Raw genomic sequence first — 20,055 nt, forward strand, 5'->3', positions numbered from 1 at the left:
CTCATTGGATCGAGACGACAAAGATATGTAAAGGCAGAGTGTTTGGAGAGAGATCAGAGAAGCAGTGTGATACAGCCGGGAAGAAGCTACGCTGGCCTGAGACTCTGGAAAACAACCCCATCGGTCTTTTGTGTGAGCAGCTTATTGTTATAGTTGTATAAATTACAACAATGTGGCATGTGACGTAGTTTAGGTGACGTCTATATGTACGTTTCTACCTGTTAGGAGTAGGAGGGTTGGGTGGATGGTTCCCTACAACAGAAGACTTGAGACACCGCTGTTTACTTCCTGTTTCCAACCACCAGCTAGAACAGTTTAAAAAAATGTTTAAAAAAAAAAAGTTTACTGTTGCCATGACGACAGTCTTTACCCAAACCCTTATCTGTCCCGAACCAATTGTTTTTTGTGCCTCGACCTAACCAGGGGTACGAAGTCAGGAAACACTCCTGTGGGTCGTATTTAAGGGTAGAAATAATCGATCTCTATGGTCGTATTGGTTGAAGGACTTTTTGGACAGCCCGCCTTCTGGCTGTTTGTTCTTTTGTCTCATGATGCGGACCGGAGGGATAAACCTGGGTGGGGAACGTTAAAGAGCAGTGCTCGGGCCTCCATTATTATTACCACTTCTGCGGTGCCACTGAGAGAAGCCTTTAAGACCTTTAAGACCGTCGAGGACTGGAAAACAGACATGATGCCAGTCAGTCCTGGCCACACAGTAAGAAACAACATGGGATCAGAGGGTGGTGACGAGCACTTGACAGTACCTACCACGACCGTTTCTGTGGAGTCACCAAAGTACTGTTGGTGTTTAATGGTCTGAGTTGTGATGCCAAGAAAAAGATCCACTTGAACTATAAACACAAATCAAATCTGTGTTTACCGTTACAGAACGTTTAATTCAAGCTTTTAACAAGAGGCAGGGTTCATTACTGAGGCTGACAGGAAAGAAACGCTGAAATGCTGAGGAGGAAGTTTAAAGTGTCAATTTCAAAGTAGCGAAGGAGTCAGTTTTCAGTTTTAGCTGATGTTATCATCTTGGCAAAATGAAAGTAGTTTTAGAGCAATGCAAGGACACACAGGTTCACATTTCTCAATGATGGTTTTAAAAGAAAGACAGCAGGAACAATACATTGTTTTTTTCTGATGAAATACTTGAGAAACCAGGAGGAGAAAAAAACAGCGCTACTAAATGGATTTGCAGAGGTTTAAATTTCCACTTCAAAAAATTGGAAGGGAAAAACTTCAGAAGAGTGCTGTTTAAACTGGTGCTAAACTGAACAGCACACATTGTTTTTTTTTTGCCTTCATAACCTTCCTTCACTTGTGTGTGGAGTTCATTTCTGGTGATCTGCGTGACCGACGACATCCGCCTGTCAATCACCCACCCCACCCTCAAATAAACACGTTGTACAAGGTATCACCGAGTGGGTAATACATCCGATTTGGACTTTTTATTAAACAAATCAAAACATTTTAAAATCACCACATTTACAAAGAATTGTCACAAAGGAAGATCCAACAATTTTATTGGCATGTTAAGCGTTTCCATCATCATAGTTTGCTTTGATGAGTTTGGTCGGTTTCTATTTTATCTCCTCTTTTTTTTTTCTTTCTTTCCAACTCTCGAGACACGTCACACATTCTGGTGTCAGGATGACACAGCAGGTCCTGTACTTCTAGTTAGTGCTTCATTGTGTTCAGTCAAATCAATCAGCCTTTGTATCTTTTTTAATTCTAGGAGCCCTGCCGCTGCAGCCCAAAACAATAAATTAAACTTGGCACAGAGGGTTGTTTCAACAGCCTTATATTTCCCCAGTTAGACATGGCAACACGACCAGAAAGACTCCTTTGGGAAGACATATTTAAATCATGCATTTATGGTGTCGCTGCGACCCGCCTCGTCTCGTCTGGAAGAACCTGAGTTGAATGAGGTTAGTTTGGTCGAGGCTGCAGGAATGGAAGCAAATCTGCACAAAAACAGTCTTGTCTCCACACACCAGAGCTTTGACTTTACAGAATAACTACAAAATTAAGTTATTGAAGCAGCACGGTGTCATAATTTACAAGTTACGTGTGGCATTTTATTCATTTTAAGACCTTGAACAGAAGAGTGTTAGGAAACTAAAACTGTAACCCAAAGTTTTCTTTTCTTTGAGATTTTGCTTCATGTAACTTTTTACAGTATTTTCTAAAGTGTTTTATTCATTCTAATAAATGCTGCAAATCCTTTAAAGGGAGCACATTTTTGGAAAGGCAAAATGAGAAAGGCTTTTCATTTGTGTGATGTCTTTTAAATTGCTCAAGTATTAAATATTTCAGTGTGGCAGGTCTTTATATCTGTTAAGTCTGGACTCAGAGCAAAGATAAGAAGAGGAGCATCGTTAGATCAAAAGTTAAGAGTTTCAACGCATTAAATTAAGGACAATTATTCCTGCTTGAATATAAAATACAAAAGAGTTAATAGACTAAGGGCATAAACTGCGGCTGGAACACTCTTAAAAGGAGTAAAGCTGTATAGTAGAAATAATACATTAAACATTGGTGGATTTTGCCTGATAAATCTGTGTGGCTCAAACTTAAAAACTCTCCAGACTGCCAGACACTTTGACCGAGGAGTCGCCGCTCTGACTGGAGCTAAAAAGGGACGGTCGCCATCACAGTATAAATAAATCCATGTCAGTGACATCAGTATGAGTAATGAAAATGAGAAAACACGAGTTTATATTACAGCAGCTCTGAGTCGACATTGAAGGCACAATAAAAAAAACTGAGCAGGTGGTTTTTCTGATGAGTTATTGTAACTCAATCAGTTTGACATCAAGCCAGCCTCTACGCACGCACCCACGCACGCACGCACGGACCCACGCACGCACGGCTCTGGCAGTCTGGTGTGTCAGTATGTAGACCAGCTGGTGTTACTGATCACCTCCTACACTTCACTCTGTGGAGCCCTTAATCAGGTCACCCACACACACACACACACACACACACACACACACACACACACACACACACACACACACACACACACACACACACACACACACACACACACACACACACACACACACACACACACACAAAAGATGATGTTATGAAATGTGTTTTTATTTTTCATGTTCCCAACAAACACAATTTTTAAACTTACTTTTAATCCGAGAACATAATTTTGTCTCGGTACTCTGTTGGAGAATGAAAAGTGATTTTATTAATATATGTACATACTGAAATAAGTTTATGTAACCAGCAGTTCATTAGTATTTCTTCTCTAAAGCTGCAAACTGAATATCGACCATCTTTCCTGATCCAACAGTTTTAAATAGACACTTCAGTTTACTTGTAATGAGTAACACGGTGAAAACTATGACTGTCAAAGCAGTTGTATAATGTCTTCTGAGACTTTGAAGGGAAGTTTTAAAAAGAAACTTTAAAAAATTAAATAATTTCATCTCCAAACTGTATTCTGGCATTTAATTATTGAGAAACCCCTTTAAGATGCAAGAAAGCTGATGAGGGTTTTTGTTGCATCTCAGCTGACTGATTCTAACAATTTCTAAAAAAAACAGCATCGTGAAAGTAGTAAGTTAGCATAGCAGCAGCCGCAGTCCTCTACACAGTCTACACAAGACGCAGACATGTACAGCATTAAGTTCCTAAATTAGCAGTGGCAAATATTAATAACTGTAGATGCACAGAAGAAAAACTGACCTGAGCTGAGTTTAACTACGTACGGTGTGTGAACTTCAGCCCCCTGCCTTCTGGAGGAGGTACTGCAGCCTCCGTGCAGCTCCTCCAGACAGGAGGAACAGCTTCACCATGAGGCCGTCAGGAAGCTGAACTCGCTCTCCTCTCCCCCCCATCGCCCCATAAAGTCTGAACCGTTGCACTACGGACCGTATTTGCACTACATTGTACTTATATATACTGCAGTTAAGCGTCACTGTGGTGATTGTCTGTTTTATTGTTACATATTTATACTTTTCTCTTTTTATCTCGTTATTTTGCACACTGTGGGACTGTGAGAAACAATATTTCGATCTCTCTGTATGTCGTATAAAATTAACATTGAAGTTGAACTTTGGGACAGCTAGACTGATTTAAATAAGAGTTTGACCTTGAATAGAGTTTTTGACAAAAGTTGAATTTTCCTTCATTTTAGATTTGCCTCCTATAAAAACATGTCTCTGTTAAAGGCTCCACTAAGTTCAGCAGTTAGTCTGAAACTTTGATGCTAAGCGGGCAACCTACACAAAGTTTAACTGAGCTTCTTTGCTGAGCGGGAAAAAAAAAAAAAAGGTGCCATAAAACAAAACAATGAGATAAATGGGACTAAAAATCTCAGTAGAGCTGCAGAGTTGTGTGATAATTCTCCGGGTTTCAGACCATCTTTGATTCAAGGTTTAATCAAAGCTTAAAGACCGTGATGTTCCTACTTTGTTCTTAAGACGCTTCGTCCTCACTTCCTTTGTTCTTTGGATGTTGGAGGTGAGAAATACCTGAACGATCTCCATCTCAAAGGGCACTACCTGGTGTTTCACTCGTCCAGTTTGGAAGAAGACGGCAAGGTGATGCGTCCTGTCGCTGATTAAACCACCAGGTGTCGATAACATTCGTGGGAGGAAACGTGTTAACTTGTTTTTCTTCAGTTTGATCGGGAGCGAGTGCGAGTGTGCTGCGCTTACCGACGCCTACACACAGGCAGGGGAGCAACAGGCTAATTAACAGACTATTACTCTCCTGCTCTCTGGAGTCAGTGTGTGTGTGTGTGTGTGTGTGTGTGTGTGTGTGTGTGTGTGTGTGTGTGTGTGTGTGTGTGTGTGTGTGTGTGTGTGTGCTGCATGTTAACAGATTGGGGTGTGCTGCATGTTATTGGCTCCGTGCTATTCAGATGAGGCTGTCATAAGGTTTAGTCACATCTTTCATAAGACTCTCGCAAACATGGACGGGGACACACGCCCGCCCGCCCGCCCGCCCGCCCACACACACACACACACACACACACACACACACACACACACACACACACACACACACACACACACACACACACACACACACACACACACACACGACCCAAAACAGGTATCCCTGCAGCACCACGCAGCTGAACAGAGCCGAGTCCCACCTCCCCAGGTCCATTTCTCCATGTGACTTTTTGATGAATGGCTTCGCTTCTTCTTCTTCGTCTGTGTGTTCCCGCTACTTCTATGGGTCTGTTTGTGTTTTCTGTTGTGCTTCCCAACAGCTGAAGGCTCATCCCTCTTTTAAATCAGCCGAAAAATTGTCAGATAGTTTACAAAGGATCACACTGATTAAAGGTGCTTTTCAAGCAGATATTATGGCCTCTGCATAAATCATTTTTGGTTTTGTGCTGTAAAAACGCTGCTGGCTGCTTTAATCTGCAGAACATCTCAGAATAGGGGTTGATGTTATGGAAAAATCTTTAACGACATTACTCCTCTATAATTTATATCATGAAATCAATATGACAACACATTTTTTGGGTTGGTATGTCTCGCAGCATTGCAGTGTGAGACAGTGTGGTATGTTAATGTCTCATTCATCCTCAATTCTCTCTCTCTCTCTCTCTCTCTCTCTCGCTCTCTCTTCTAATCACCTGAGCGATTTCGGTAAACCAATCAAATTTCGCCAGGATCTGAATCAGCCAATCATTCGGTTTCTGTCAAACTTTAAGTCTGTTCTCTCGTCTTCTGCATCAGGTGTCACATCAGGGTGATCTGGTGCAACCTTTCTCCATCCCATTCCCCTTCAGTCTTCTTATCCAGTGCCCAGGTCGAGCTCATCAGAATCCTCTCCTCTACCCCCCCCCCTCCCAACCGACTAAATGTTTATTGTCACATGTTCCTGCCCTGTTTTTTTTTTCTCTGTCTGCTCTCCCTTCAATCCAACCGAGGCAGATGGCCGCCCACCCCTCAGCCTGGTTCGTTCAGAGGTTTCTAACCATTTCCCACTGTGAAAGGTTTTTTTCCCCCGTTAAAGAGAGTTTTCTTCCATCCAGCTGTCGCTCATGCAGGAATCTTTGAATTATTGGGTTTCTGTCTATTATGTGAAAGGTTCTATGTCAGGACCTTCCAGTGTTAAGTTCCTTGTTAGGACTCATTTGGTGCAGTATAAATTGAATTGAATTCATCCAATTAACTCTACCACCCTCAGTGCCTAGACCCCAGGGAGGTTTCCTGTACTACACACTGCTCTCCCCCACTTTAAATATGATGACATCAAAATTAATCGGCAAAGACTCTCACATCCCTTCCATTTCCCTTCTTGTCCTTGAACATGACAATAAAATCTTGTATTCTCTCATTCACATCGAGTCCCTCATAACTGAACTATTATTAATGCATTTTGTCTTTCACTCTGGTTGCCTTTGTTTTATGTTACATAACATAATTTAGTAGGAGATTCACACTAAAATAAGAGAACAGAGGAAAGCGGTGGGGATTGAATACTTTTTCCTGATATGGTACCTTTCATACGCTTCCTCCTAGTTACATCATACACGTTTAGCTGTTCACCACTGTCAGGTTCCTATGACAGGTATAAATCATGAATTACTCAAGCAGGTTTAAACTACAACAAAACGCAGCAGCTAGACTTTTAATTAAAACCAGTAAATGAGAACATGTTACTCGCCTTTTGGCATCACTACACGGGCTATCAAATTGGTTTTATTGATTATTTTTATGGCTCTTCATAGCCAGGCTCCAGATGATATTTCAGCTCCTGTGTCTATGATTTAACACTTGAGGAGAACCTGCCTTTTCTGTCGGAGCGCCCAGACACTGGAATGACCTGTCAGAGGAGCTCAGGCGCACCAGATCATTATTATCCTTTAAATCACTTTTTACAACTTCTTACTTTATATGCAGTACATTTCAGGTTTTAATCTTGAGGATATTCTATTGATGGAATTGCAGTTTTGTAATCAGATCCTTTTACGTTGTTTGCTCTGTGTAAAACACAGGGTTTGGCAATCACAATGTTTTCAAATATATAAATTATTCTATATTTTTTTCTTTCTATTAAAAAAAGTCATGCATTTCAAGGTTCAATGTTTTTTAGATTTCTTTTTGCAAATTATTAGGTCCATACATTTTTACAGTTGTTCTTTGCATGCATCCATTTGCAAAAGGCCATTTTAAAAATCAAAACTTGTTTAGATGTGATTTAAAGAACTGTCGACAGTATTCAAATTATTCTTTAAATATTTGGGAGTAATTGTTTCATACTGTGAAAAATGTATCATGGTGTTCAGTCTGGAACCACACCTGTTCCAGACTCATAAATAAAATCATGTCTACATATTCTTCTTCGGTTTCACATTTGGGTGTACGTTTTGCTTCCTAGGACTATTTGGGTGTGTCAAGAGTGGAAACTAAACTAACAAGGCAGCCAAAGGGGAACTGTGTATTTTACAAACACAGGAAATAATCTAGAAAAGTAAAACCTCAAGAATCAAGGTACTTCATGTTGATGCAAAACATTCCAAAAAAAAAATAATCCAAAAGCATCAGAAATCAACCTGCTCATTATTTTTGAAATGAGATCAAGACATCTTAAAAACACATAAGATACCAGTCCTTAAGATTTCTGATGGTTGACATACTTCTGTATTGTCACATTATGCATATAGGTCTCCCATATAACTGAGAACATACCTCCACCAAGAGTAGACTGAAATCTCTCTATCCTTGTCTTTTTATACCTTCTCTCCCGGCCTCATCTTGTCTGTCTGCATCGCTATAATTTGTATGGAAAATGTCCAATTTCACCTTTTATTATAGTCATAGTCCATTCCCATTCATTATCTTATTTGTGCGTATTCCCCTCTACATGAGGGGAAAAATTTGAGCAGAAGGAAAACAGCACTTAAAACACTCATGCGCTGTTTCTCGCAAATAAACTTGAATCATAAAACTTAATTTTACACGTGCTTTGAAATAGTTATGAGATCCCCAAAGGCAAGTTGGCTAAAAATACTTGCAAATAGCTGCAGAAAGTGTAATTTTGCACATGTTTGTAATTTGTATGTACAGGTGTAGTGATCACCATGACAACCCCAACCTCTCCAGACAGAAAACTAATTATTTCACTTGACCTAACTTTCAGCAGTTCAAAAACAAAAACAAAGTGAACCAAGAATATAAAAAGCATCACCTCCTGTCCACCGACAGGTCTGTAGGTTAGGAGAAGAATGGCAAAGAGCTAGAAGATGAATTAATTTAAATGTGGGGACAAAATTGATATTTAATGGAGAAGGATGAAGGTAGCTCAATAAAGATGAGGAGGAAACAGAAGAACAAAGAAAGGAAGAATTGGCAATATACAAGGAGAAAGAGAAAAAAGGGGATATTGAACCTGGAGGAGGAAACCGTCGTAACTCGTGGTGACAGTTGTTATGGTAACCGTGGGACAGACGCAGGAGACGGCGGGGGGGTGATGATGTCACACGAGCAAAATAGACTTGCAAAGTGGGGGAGATAAACATGTAAATGTGTGTTTTTCTCCATCAAGCCTTTCACTCACTCCACCACCTGCCAAGACAACAAGCTCCAAGATTTGCTCTAAAAACAGTGTTGTATGCTACACCTAATCCGAGTTATCACCTCAGCATACAAGACTTCCCTAAACGGAGGCTCAAAAAGTTCAGGACACGTTGTAACCTGTCAAATACAGCATGTGCTCGGATAGTTTAAGGCCCTAAACAGAATCTAAACCAAACTCAACAAAAAGTTGTTTTTTTAAACTGTAATGAGCAAGAATTCAAAACAATAAAACTACAACAACTTAAATCAAACTTGTGAGGAAGAGTTATGGTGCTGAGCACAGATTGAAAAACAGAAATATCAAAAGTCTTTCATCTGTTATGCATTCAATCAGTTCTGCATGAAAACAATCGATCACGCAAAGGCAGTGAATGACCAGGCTTTAGTTTCTGTCACAGTTACAGTATCGATGGTTTCAAGCAAAAATTTGCATTTTGAAATTTAGTATGAGCAGATCAGAGGTGCCCAAAACATTTATCTGGATGAAGGATGGTATTGTGTTTCATAAAAAGCATTTCATTAAAATGTAATATATTTTACACAAAATGGATACTCTTAATCTAAACTACTCTTTAATCTTCTTAATAGTCATTTTAATATTATGCAGAAATTATCATTTAAAACATAAAGCATCCATATGCTTCTTTTTGGGAGAATAAGGATGAGCTTGTCAAATTAAGTCTTTGGCCAAAACAAAAGCAGCGCAGTGTTTCATTTTCTCCCGTCAGGACTTTTCTCACTCCTAAAATACCTTCACAGCCCCAGATCCAAATCTGTAGACTTCAGGGCTTCTGCCAGCTCTGCTGCTCCGCTGGGTCAGTTATAAAAAGTGTTGCACAACTGTTGTGGTAAAAATATTTTATAAGCCTAAGCAGAAAGCCACAAGGACCTGAAAACCTTTTTGGTGGGTGATTAATGGTTCATCACCATCACCCCTCTCTGTGTGTGTGTGTGTGTGTGTGTGTGTGTGTGTGTGTGTGTGTGTGCGCGTCTTTCTCTCGCTCTCTCTGTGTGTGTCTCATTCATCCTCAATTATCTCTCACACACACACACACACACACACACACACACACACACACACACACACACACACACACACACACACACACACACACACACACACACACACACACACACACACACACACACACACAGCCTATGTAACTGCAGCCACCATTACAATATCTAACAGAGTACTACTGCTGTAATCAGGACATGTACACTCTGTGCACAAGAGCAAAGTGAGAAGGAGGTGTGCTTGCTCAGCAGAGGAAATAAAAAGTGTGTGTATGTGTGTGTGTGTGTGTGTGTGTGTGTGTGTGTGTGTGTGTGTGTGTGTGTGTGTGTGTGTGTGTGTGTGTGTGTGTGTGTGTGTGTTAAGAGTTCTTCACAGGTTCGCAGGTCTGTGCTGCCGAAGCCATAACAAGCAATCTGCCACATTAAAGGGTTATCCAACAATGACTCACTGATGAGAAACCTAAAGATCGCCAGAGTCTGGAAACATTTTGTTCCTTGAGCACAAGTACATAACATCTTTTATTATTTGGTTTACAGGAAGTGTCGAACCAAGAAAGTTTCATCGCAAACCGAACATCGCGTACTGAAAGGTTTGGGACAAACGCACATACCATTACACAGCAAGTGGATATGAATAGTTGAAGGCAGCTAAGAAGGACATCATGGAAAAGTCAAGGAAAGCATACAGATGTTGTGTCTGCGTGTACACAGGGGGGTGTTTAGCTTTCATAATGTACTTGTGTATGCTCTCACTGTGGTAAACCAAAGAACAGACAAGGAACGGGGAACACACACAGACACATTTGTACTTGTACACATCCTGATTTACAAAATGACACACACACACACACACACACACACACACACACACACACACACACACACACACACACACACACACACACACACACACACACACACACACACACACACACACACACACACACACATAAAATGGAAGAATTAGGTTTAAAATTCAAGGACAGTTGTTCTTCCTGCAGTTAATCCCTCATTCTTTGTTTCTCTCATTACATTAACATCTAAATATTTCAGAGCCTGGTTTGTTTATTCTAATGGAAATTAACTGATGAAGCACCAAGAGTATGAGGGGAACTTTACTTGGGTATGTTTAGTTTACGAACCGTGAGACGACAATTTAACAACGTGCTTTCTGATTCCTCTGTAAACCCTAAAAAGTGTAAATACTTTTCTCCCTCCATGAGGGCAAACTCACAATTTTAAGTTATCCAACCAAAGTTTAAATCTTACTTCCCAGCCACAAAAACACACTGCTTGAGACACCACCGCACACACACGTACAACTCTGCATTTATGAGAACTAATAGATGATTCATTGGGTTATGTAACACATACTGGCAACAGAAGAAAAGAGAGAAGACGACATGAGAGTTTAGTTTTTTGTCTCCTAAAGGAGGCGAAAACGCCAGAGGCAGCTGAGGAACGCCGGTTTGGTCATGCATGTGGAGACTACAGTGACATTTTTAGTGTCCTTAAATGCAAATATATGTCATGCAGATGACAGAGTAGCGAGAGTAGAGGCTTTTGTTTGTGCTGAAAGTAGAATAAAGGAACACAATGGTGATGAACGCTTTATGAACGAGCTGAGTTACGGTTGCGACATTCCCAGTAAAAATCACGAACGTTGCAAAGTTAGCGATGCATTTTCCATCACCCGGGAGTGGCTGCACTGCCAGAGAGGGTGGTGCTCCTTTAATACCATTAATTTGTCTGACAGAGACTTTTCTTAATAAGCCTTTATCTGACCAAATATTATCTGTGCTCTTATTTAAGATCTCTGGGAAAGCTAATCAACAACCCTGTCTGGAATTGATGCCAATTGTCAAAACAAATAGGAGAAATAATAGGTATTTGGAGGAGCCACAAAACAATGAGTTAACATTTTAATATGACTTACAATTTCCTACAATATACTACAGTAATTTATTGCAATATTATTTAGACGCCACACTTAGATTTTTATGTTATGACTGATATAGACTGTCGGCGTATGCATTAAGTTTAGCCTGTCAGCTGTTTTGATCTACTTTATGTTGAATTCTCGTGTTCCGCAGAAGGTTTCAGTTTGATGCAAAACAAACCTTTCAAGCAACATTTTGATTCATTTCTCATTAAAGTGTCATGACAACAATATGGTTTATCTAAATGGCCACAAGTCAGGGGTCACTGACATAGTAAGAGCAATGTGAGATGGCACTGGTCCATCATTTTGACTCACCAGATAGCCCCTCATCTTCGTCATCTCCATCGTTGTCTCTGTCTTCATCACTGATGTAGCAGATCTCACTCTCCTCCCTCCCATTCAGACGTTCATCTTCGTAATCAGACATCCCGACCTGAAGGCTGCTGCTACCTAAGCATGGCCGCACTTCACACACCTGAAACAAATAGTACAGGTGTGAGTGAACAATTGTAAACACACACACAAAAATCTATCAACTTTTTTTAAGTATAGTAAATGATAACTCTTTGTTCCTTTTCAAATCTGTCTATCAGCACAGTTTGAAGTTCCTCATGTGAACACGGACAACAGCAAAAAAAGGAGGCTCCGGTAGATGTGGAATTTGTTTTGTTTTTCCTCACTAAGTCCTCTCTAAAATAGGACACTATGTACTTGTGTGAAATTGACTGTGGCAGCTCCCTACGAGAACATCTCAGCGATGGTGTATGGGAGCTGATTGAGAGCACAATCTTCGATCTGGTGGTGAGAGACATTTATTTAGACTTTCAGTCCAGTCAGAGACAAAGAAAGGAACAAGTTTTGAAAACTTTAGTACCTTAAGAAGACCTACGGTAACATGTATTCAAAAGAAACCAATTGAATGAGTCACAAAGGTTATGGACCTAGTTTTTGTCACTTGCAAACACATTGAATAGACAGTTATTATTTCTTGGAGCCTGCGTGCCTAATCCTTTACCCATGTTGACCTCAACTGTGAACAATAATTCGAAACATAACTTCAAGTCCAGATCCCAAATAAATGTAAACTTTGTGAGAACTTTCTACCACAAACGAGAGCTTTTTGTGATGAGAAGACGAGTCTCATCGATTTACAGATATTTGTCCCCATTACATCATTAACACAAGTTACACACACATTATGCAGCTCTATATTAGAATTAGCCAGCTTGATCTGAACTTGAAATGATTTTCATTTTAAACTGGATAAGATAACAGAACATTTACCTTTGTGATCAACAAGTAGCTAAATGATACCCAAATTCTCCTGAACAGTTGTTTCCTGTCTTTGCACTCATCACTCATATTCTGTTTTAATCTAATCTTTAATGTTTTAATTTATCATCATTTAGATCAGAGTAAATACATGAACCCACCCGTACAGGGTAAAAAGGTCAAAGGACCTCCTTGTTTCTCAAAACAAAGGAGATAGTCTGGTTCATGTTAACTTCTCAGCCAGGTAAAAAAAAAAAAAAAAAGGTCCCTGATCAAATGGACATGTGACATCACTGCAACCGATCTGCATGGTATGGTAACCAACTATGGGGTGAGATTAACCTGCAGGTAAAAGGGTAAGAGATACTATATTTTTCTAGAATCAAATACTGTAATTAATAGATATGAAAAAAAAAGAGGACAGAATCTTTTTTTAGACCCTTTATGAGAGAGTGTGTAACAAAATAAAAGATCATGACCTGCAGATGAAAGAGAACAGCAGAGCAGAGGGACAAAAGGAAATGTGTCTCAGAGACACACGAAGATGTGAAGAGCGCTCACGAGTTTCTGGGATGCTTTTAAAGCATCATCTCTCAGTAAACGGGAAATTACACTTACATTACTCACACGGTTTTCTTTGTACCAGAACAAAACAATCACACTGAAACCACAGAGTAGACAGGCCCCTCATTACTGGTGAAAGGAAAGTTTAGTTTATTTTTTGTTTTATGGCATAATAAACAACAAACAACAAGAATCATAACCACCACGTAAAGTGTCCTTATCACTTTAAGAAAAATACAGAAAGTCTGCGAAACTACTGAAAAAGATTATGATCAAAATATATAAATCCCATTTCATCAACATACACTTACCACCATAAACAACAATTATCACCGTGGTTGCCTTTCTTTATTAAAAAAACAAAAGCTTTAAATAATGTTCACTCCCACTTAGATGAGACCAGACACGCAGGAGTATCACAGCTAGATTTACTTTTGACCGCCTGCCAGCTCACCTTCTATAATGTTGCACAGCAGCACATTACACAACAGGTAACTCCAGCCAAGCTGAATGACTGGACCAACAGTGCGGTTTATAAGCATCATAAATCGAGCCGAGCTACACTTCACATGGACTGGTTACTGGGCTGAAGTCCCAGTAACCAAGGACCCAGTGAACTTTCTCCAATGTGTATATAACCACAGAAACTATTTAAATGGTGTGTAGCTTTTTTTGTTTCATTAAAATATACCCACATGGAAAATATATAATACTACAGCGCAGTTGAGACGATAGCAGCAAGGTGGTAAACAAAATAATTATCGTACTGTTGCTGCATTCTTTGATCTGCAGCTTATTTTCCTGTGAAACTGAGTGAAGCGCCCACTGACCACACACTGGCAATCACTGCTGCAGCACTGAACCTCCACAAGACAGAGTTATTGTTTCTAAACACGAGTTATACGAACAGTTCACATCTACGGTTAAATGAAACTGATTAATGATGGAGAAGGATGTGACCTTGTGCTTTCAGCCGATTTGTATGAATCAGACTTCTTGCAAAACCCACTGACTTTCTGGGTGACAATCCAACCATGCGACACCATTTACGCTGATGCTACTGATAGGGTGGGCGATAAACAATATCAACAATCATTGGGATATAATTTTCCTCCAGAGAAATATTTTTAAAATCGGATAAATATTTGAAATAATTCCACACTTGGGTAGCATGCACAGAAGTGAACTGGTCGGTGGCGATTGACCGAGTCATTCCTAACTATAACCGCTGCAGCGTAGCCAAGTGTCCTTCCCGCTGATCCAATCATGTCACAGGAATAGAGGTGCGCACTTAGGCACAGTGAGAGATACATTCAGGCCAGTGAATGACGGTGGCTGAGAGGCAGCTGGCTTGAAGTCGCAGTGGAATAAACACAAGAGAAAGAGCAGAACCCGCGACCAGCCGGAACGACGAAAGCATCGTCAAGAACAAACATCACTAAACTTCAGTAGTTTGGAGATAAACTGTTTAAAATTTGAGAAAAAAAAACAGAGCAGCAGGTAACACAGGCGATTAAACAAGCCAATGTTATTCTGAATACTTAAAAAAAGTTATTGCTTCCCTCTGCTTCATGTGCATGACTGTGCTGCACTCCGTTGTGGGGGTGGTGATGGCCCCTTGTAAATACCATCATAGTTTAGTCTGCTAGCATACTACCATTTACTAATAGGCACAGTTGGACCGTTGTGAGGAATCTAATAGGAATGGGTCATGATTTGGGAACTTTTTAATTGTCATTTAAATATTTTTAAAGAAACGATCAGTATAAGTGATTATCATTTTTCCTTATTTCTCAGTTTTTTAGCGGCGCCTGGTGTGGTGCGTTAATTGGGGGTAATGCACCTAAAAGCTGTTTGTCAACTACCAGTGAACAACACAAGGAGAAGGAGAACACGTTGCTACCAGCCTCCAGAGCTCTGCAGGTGAAATTGTGCGGGGCTGTAAGATTAGACGCCACAGTGTGAACAGCAGAAACATGTCGACTACAGTAGTCAAAACGTTGTGTAGAACTTCTTCAAAAAATACGTTAAGATGAAGGACAGCCAAACTCTGCAGGTGAAGCTAGCGGATCATCAGTCTACCACAGTTATTAGAGTGAAGACACGGTCCATTCACAGATCAGTAATCAGGCCAGACTAAGTCAGCTTGATTTTGGGCGTGCAGCACAAACAATGTCCCTCATCTCAAAGATGATGCTAAACACATGCATCTCATCAGCCTTGTCCGAGGCGACGGTTTTAGTTTAATGATATTTGATGAGCCTGATTTAACAGCACAAGTAAGTCTCTCTTTCTGCTTATGTGTGTGTGTGTGTGTGTGTGTGTGTGTGTGTGTGTGTGTGTGTGTGTGTGTGTGTGTGTGTGTGTGTTGTGTCCATAGAATCTAAGTGTCCTCTATAATCTCACACACTAGGATTAAAAAATTTGCCTTCCTTGTTTGGTTGGTTCCTCAAAAAGCATCAGAAACCATGACACAGTTATCAACCACAGACTAGCCACTGCTGGAAGAGTAAATTGGGAACAAGCACATATAGCACTTGGGATCAGTGACATCCTTATGTAACATGACATGCCAGGGAACGGGTGGCTGCAGATTTTGGCAGAGTTATATAGTCTGTCTGTGTTCCCATCACTGGTCCATATAGAAGATACTGTTTGTGCATGAATGTGAAATACCACCATTTAATAGTCAAACAGAATTATCTTAGTGTTGACATGTCACATGTCCCGCTGCCAAAAGCATCCTTGTTCCAAAAGTAGACTGCACTTGGACAGTCATTTCAGATGATTATGAACACTAAACTACAACAACAAAAACTTCTTTGAGTACATTAAAAAGGTGGAATTGTGAGCTGAGAACATGAACATACCAAATGAAATGAAGAACAGATTCTCATCTCGGAAAAGAAACGGGACAACATCTGGGGCACTTTGAAGAATCTGTCTTGTTAAAAAAAAAAAAAAAAAACTTTCCCTAAAAAGTAACCTGACATGACTTACACTTACATATACTCCAAAGTAGGTCACATGAAACTCAAGCAGCCATATGGCTCAGCTTGTTATTAGCCTACATAACTTGGAAGTTAAATACAGCCAAATTACACTTGATTCATTGCCATCATACTTTATGTAAAAGCAGGCCAAACTATTCTGTCCATGTCAGGCCTTCAGGCTGTAAAAAAATCACTGTTATATAACATACAGTACATGTCTTCTACTCTGAGCATGCTCGTGTTGGTCGAGCATGTGGGTTAGACACTTCCTTCTTTTTCCCAACTGACACTAAACTTTTTATCTACCGGGACGTGGAAACACCTGTACAAATATAATGAAATCCAGTGCAACAACCCGCTAATAATATCATGAAACTTAAGTTTTTATCCTTTCCCAAGACTGCTTATTGGTTCAACACTATGAAGGATTAGTACAAAAACATCGGCCCACATTAAAATTGAGATCAGTTTTCACAAATCATAGCCTCCAATCTGGGTTAGGTGAGGACAACTCCTTGAAAAGCAGCTTCAGGGGGGTAAGATTTTTTGCAGAGCTGTTGCACTGGAGTGCATTATATTGTTCTGGGCAGGTGTTCATGTTGTTGTGTCCATCATCTGTAATAGCAAACTCAAGCTCATCTGCAAATGTCAAAGTCTTGCCGTCCTACCTGCTCCACAGGGTGTGTCACGGGTGACTCTTTTTGTTTTTACTTTAAACAGGACAGTTTTCACACCAACGCAGTGAAATGTGAGTCAACACTCAGCATCACTGTTAGACAATGTCGTTTACTGTCTTCTTTAGGCTTTTAATAAAACAATGTTAATGCTGGAGCTATACCTTGATAGTGCTGAGCAGTATGACAAATAATCCTGTGTAACATACATTTTTAGCAGCGGGGTGTTACAATAAATGGTGTATCTATTTATTAGGAAACCTATCACGCAACCCAGGACGCATATTACAATCAAGTATTTACCATTTTACAACGTTGAGCTCTACAAACTGCCATGATGGCGCATATCGAGTGGGAACTCCGAATTAACTGTGTAACCTTCTTAATAACTTTATAACACAGCAATTAATAACCCACAACTAACTTTCTTCAACATAGCAAAACACAAGGGAACATTAGTTATCTAGAAAATATAACCAATGCTGTTTTTTCCATCCATGCCATGTGTGGTTCCCAGAAAAAACAGACAAGGAAAGGTTCTGTGATCTCATTTGCACTATATAATCATAGCAGAAACACAGTGTAGGTCCTAATTATATCATGGTGATCATTTAACAGGTGAAGGGGAGTGTTTTACTGGTGCGCACTCACTCTATCTATCTGTGTTTCTCACTCTGAACGAGGCTAACCAAAAATCACAGGCCTGCTTTTTGGTTACAACAAATCACATGTTGGACCTCAAACATTTGATTACTCATGACCATTATCGAAGGGAAACTCATGAACGAGCCGTAGCTGTGCAGCGCTGAAGAGTTACTGCACACACCACAGTCCTCATGTGCCAGGCCTAATGATTACATCTTAGGGAGCAGTGTGAAGGATTTAGTGGCAGATACCAACTGAATACCTCTGCCTTATCCTCCCCTGCCAAGTATGTAAAAGAATCTACCATGACAGCGAACTCAAAGAAAATGAAAGGTCCTCTCTGGATCCAGTGTTTAGTTTGTCCCCTAGAAACTCAGTGGAAGAGGACCCATTCTCTATGTATATATGAAAGGTTCAGTCTACGGCAAAAAAAAAAAAAAAAAAAAAAAAACTATTCTTGGTGACTATCCACTAATGTAAACATGATTTAATTTCATTTTCTGACAATAGAGCTTACAAACTGAACCTTTAAATCGTATTTAATAATTCATTTTAACTGGATGACGCATCACAAAACATACTCTTATTTAAAGAAAAAAACAACCTCCTCTTGGTTTTTTTTTCTTTTCCTATTTAGTGCTGCAACAAGAAGAGTGAGAAGAATAAATGTCTTTCTACTTCAGAACAGAAAAACATTTTAATTTGTGCTAAGACTACAACCGTGAACTTCCAAACCTTCCAACTGTTCAAACTCTCGAGAGTACTTACAAGTATACAGGAGGTTGAATGTTTAGAAGAAAAAACATTTGTGTATGAGCCCCTACACAATCATTCCTTACATAACCTCTCACAGTGGGCCAAGGAGGGGCTCCAAGGACGCCTGATTCAGTCGACATTGTGTTGTGAAGTACAGCATTAGCTTTGGGACAGGGAGAAACAATTTAAATCCTGTGAATATAAACAGGATGCGGATGGGGGGAAAAAAAATGTAAAAAGCACAGGGGGGGGGGGGTTACAGAAAAAAAGAGGTGAAGGATGATGGGAGAAGTGGACAAAGACAGGAGAACATCTGGGAGAGGGAGGGCTCTATAGAGAGGTTGGGGGAGGGGGGCTGTCTGATGTCCTAAAAACACCCCTATGACAAAAGGGGGCAGGGGGGGAAGATAACCTAAATATCACCAGTACCAAAATAGGACAACATCGTAGCCTGAACCAGCATGACATCACCACAGATATGTGGCATCTTGTCCCAAATGACTAATCCACTAGTTGGTGATGGACACAACAGAAATAACTCCAGTTTCTGGGAAAACACACTGACGTCTTGTAAAACCATTTCTGGGGGGAAGTTAAGTTCTCCTCACTATCAACAAAAGCCTGAACAAAACATGAGCTGTTTTCCATTGCAGAAAAAACTGCTTATTTTTGCATGATGGACAATTTGAGGTCCTGTAACAAGAAAGTGGTTCTTGGTGAGCAACAGAGGAGATGGACGTCAATGGGATGGAAATTCTACCAGAAAACAGCAACAGGAATGGTAGTAAAAGTTGTTTGTCTTGCCTTGTTTCTGACGTAATACAACTTATATTAACACACTTTGGTCCTTATCTTCTAGTTCACTTCCATTAAGTGGCGGTGGAGAACATACAGGCTCTACACTTTCCTTTTACGGCTAAATGGCACAGATGCAGTTTTACGCAGATTATGGTGCCAACTGAGGCTTCAATGGGCAAAATATAGAACACTTTCAGACTTCACATAGGCATCCAAAGATGCCCTGTAATTACCTCTTAAAAGCCCCTTAGAGAGAGAGAGAGAGAGAGAGAGAGAGAGAGAGAGAGAGAGAGAGAGAGAGAGAGAGAGAGAGAGAGAGAGAGAGAGAGAGAGAAATACAAATGAATGATAAAGGAGGGGGGCAGTGACAAGACAGCTGCTTGCATAAGATGGCTTACATAAGATCTGGCTAATAATGGCACTGTTCAGCTTACTAGGAAAAAAGTTATACAAGATGCACGTCAAGATGCAAGGACATTATATATACACACACATACACCCTCTAATTTCTTACTTCTCCTTCCGTCCTTCTCAGAACTTGAAAGCCTGAAAATCCCTGTTTCTTATCCAACTCCACTTCACACACACACACACACACACACACACACACACACACACACACACACACACACACACACACACACACACACACACACACACACACACACACACACACACACACACACACACTTGTACTGCCACACACATTAGGACCCTTGCAGACATAATACATTTCCTTGGCTCTTAACCTAAAACTTATTCTAACTTTAACCCTCAAATATTCCTTTAAATACGTGGGGACCAAAAATGTCCAAACACTGAAACTC

General features: G+C 40.2%; 1 protein-coding gene across 2 annotated transcripts in view; it reads right to left on the reverse strand.

Moving 5' to 3' along the window:
• LOC138618278 (helicase ARIP4-like) overlaps positions 1-20,055 on the reverse strand; it is a 68,534-nt gene that overhangs the window by 43,178 nt on the left and 5,301 nt on the right. For both annotated transcript variants that reach the window (XM_069693905.1, XM_069693902.1), the window contains exon 2: positions 11,842-12,001. In XM_069693905.1, coding sequence (XP_069550006.1) covers positions 11,842-11,953 — 112 coding nt within the window. In that variant the 5' untranslated portion in view covers positions 11,954-12,001. The remainder of the gene's footprint in view (positions 1-11,841; positions 12,002-20,055) is intronic.

The sequence above is a fragment of the Brachyistius frenatus genome, unplaced genomic scaffold (assembly GCF_029030835.1).
Source record: "Brachyistius frenatus isolate BFR_SWC_R1_liver_20210118 unplaced genomic scaffold, ASM2903083v1 Contig_16, whole genome shotgun sequence".
Lineage (NCBI taxonomy): Eukaryota > Metazoa > Chordata > Actinopteri > Embiotocidae > Brachyistius > Brachyistius frenatus.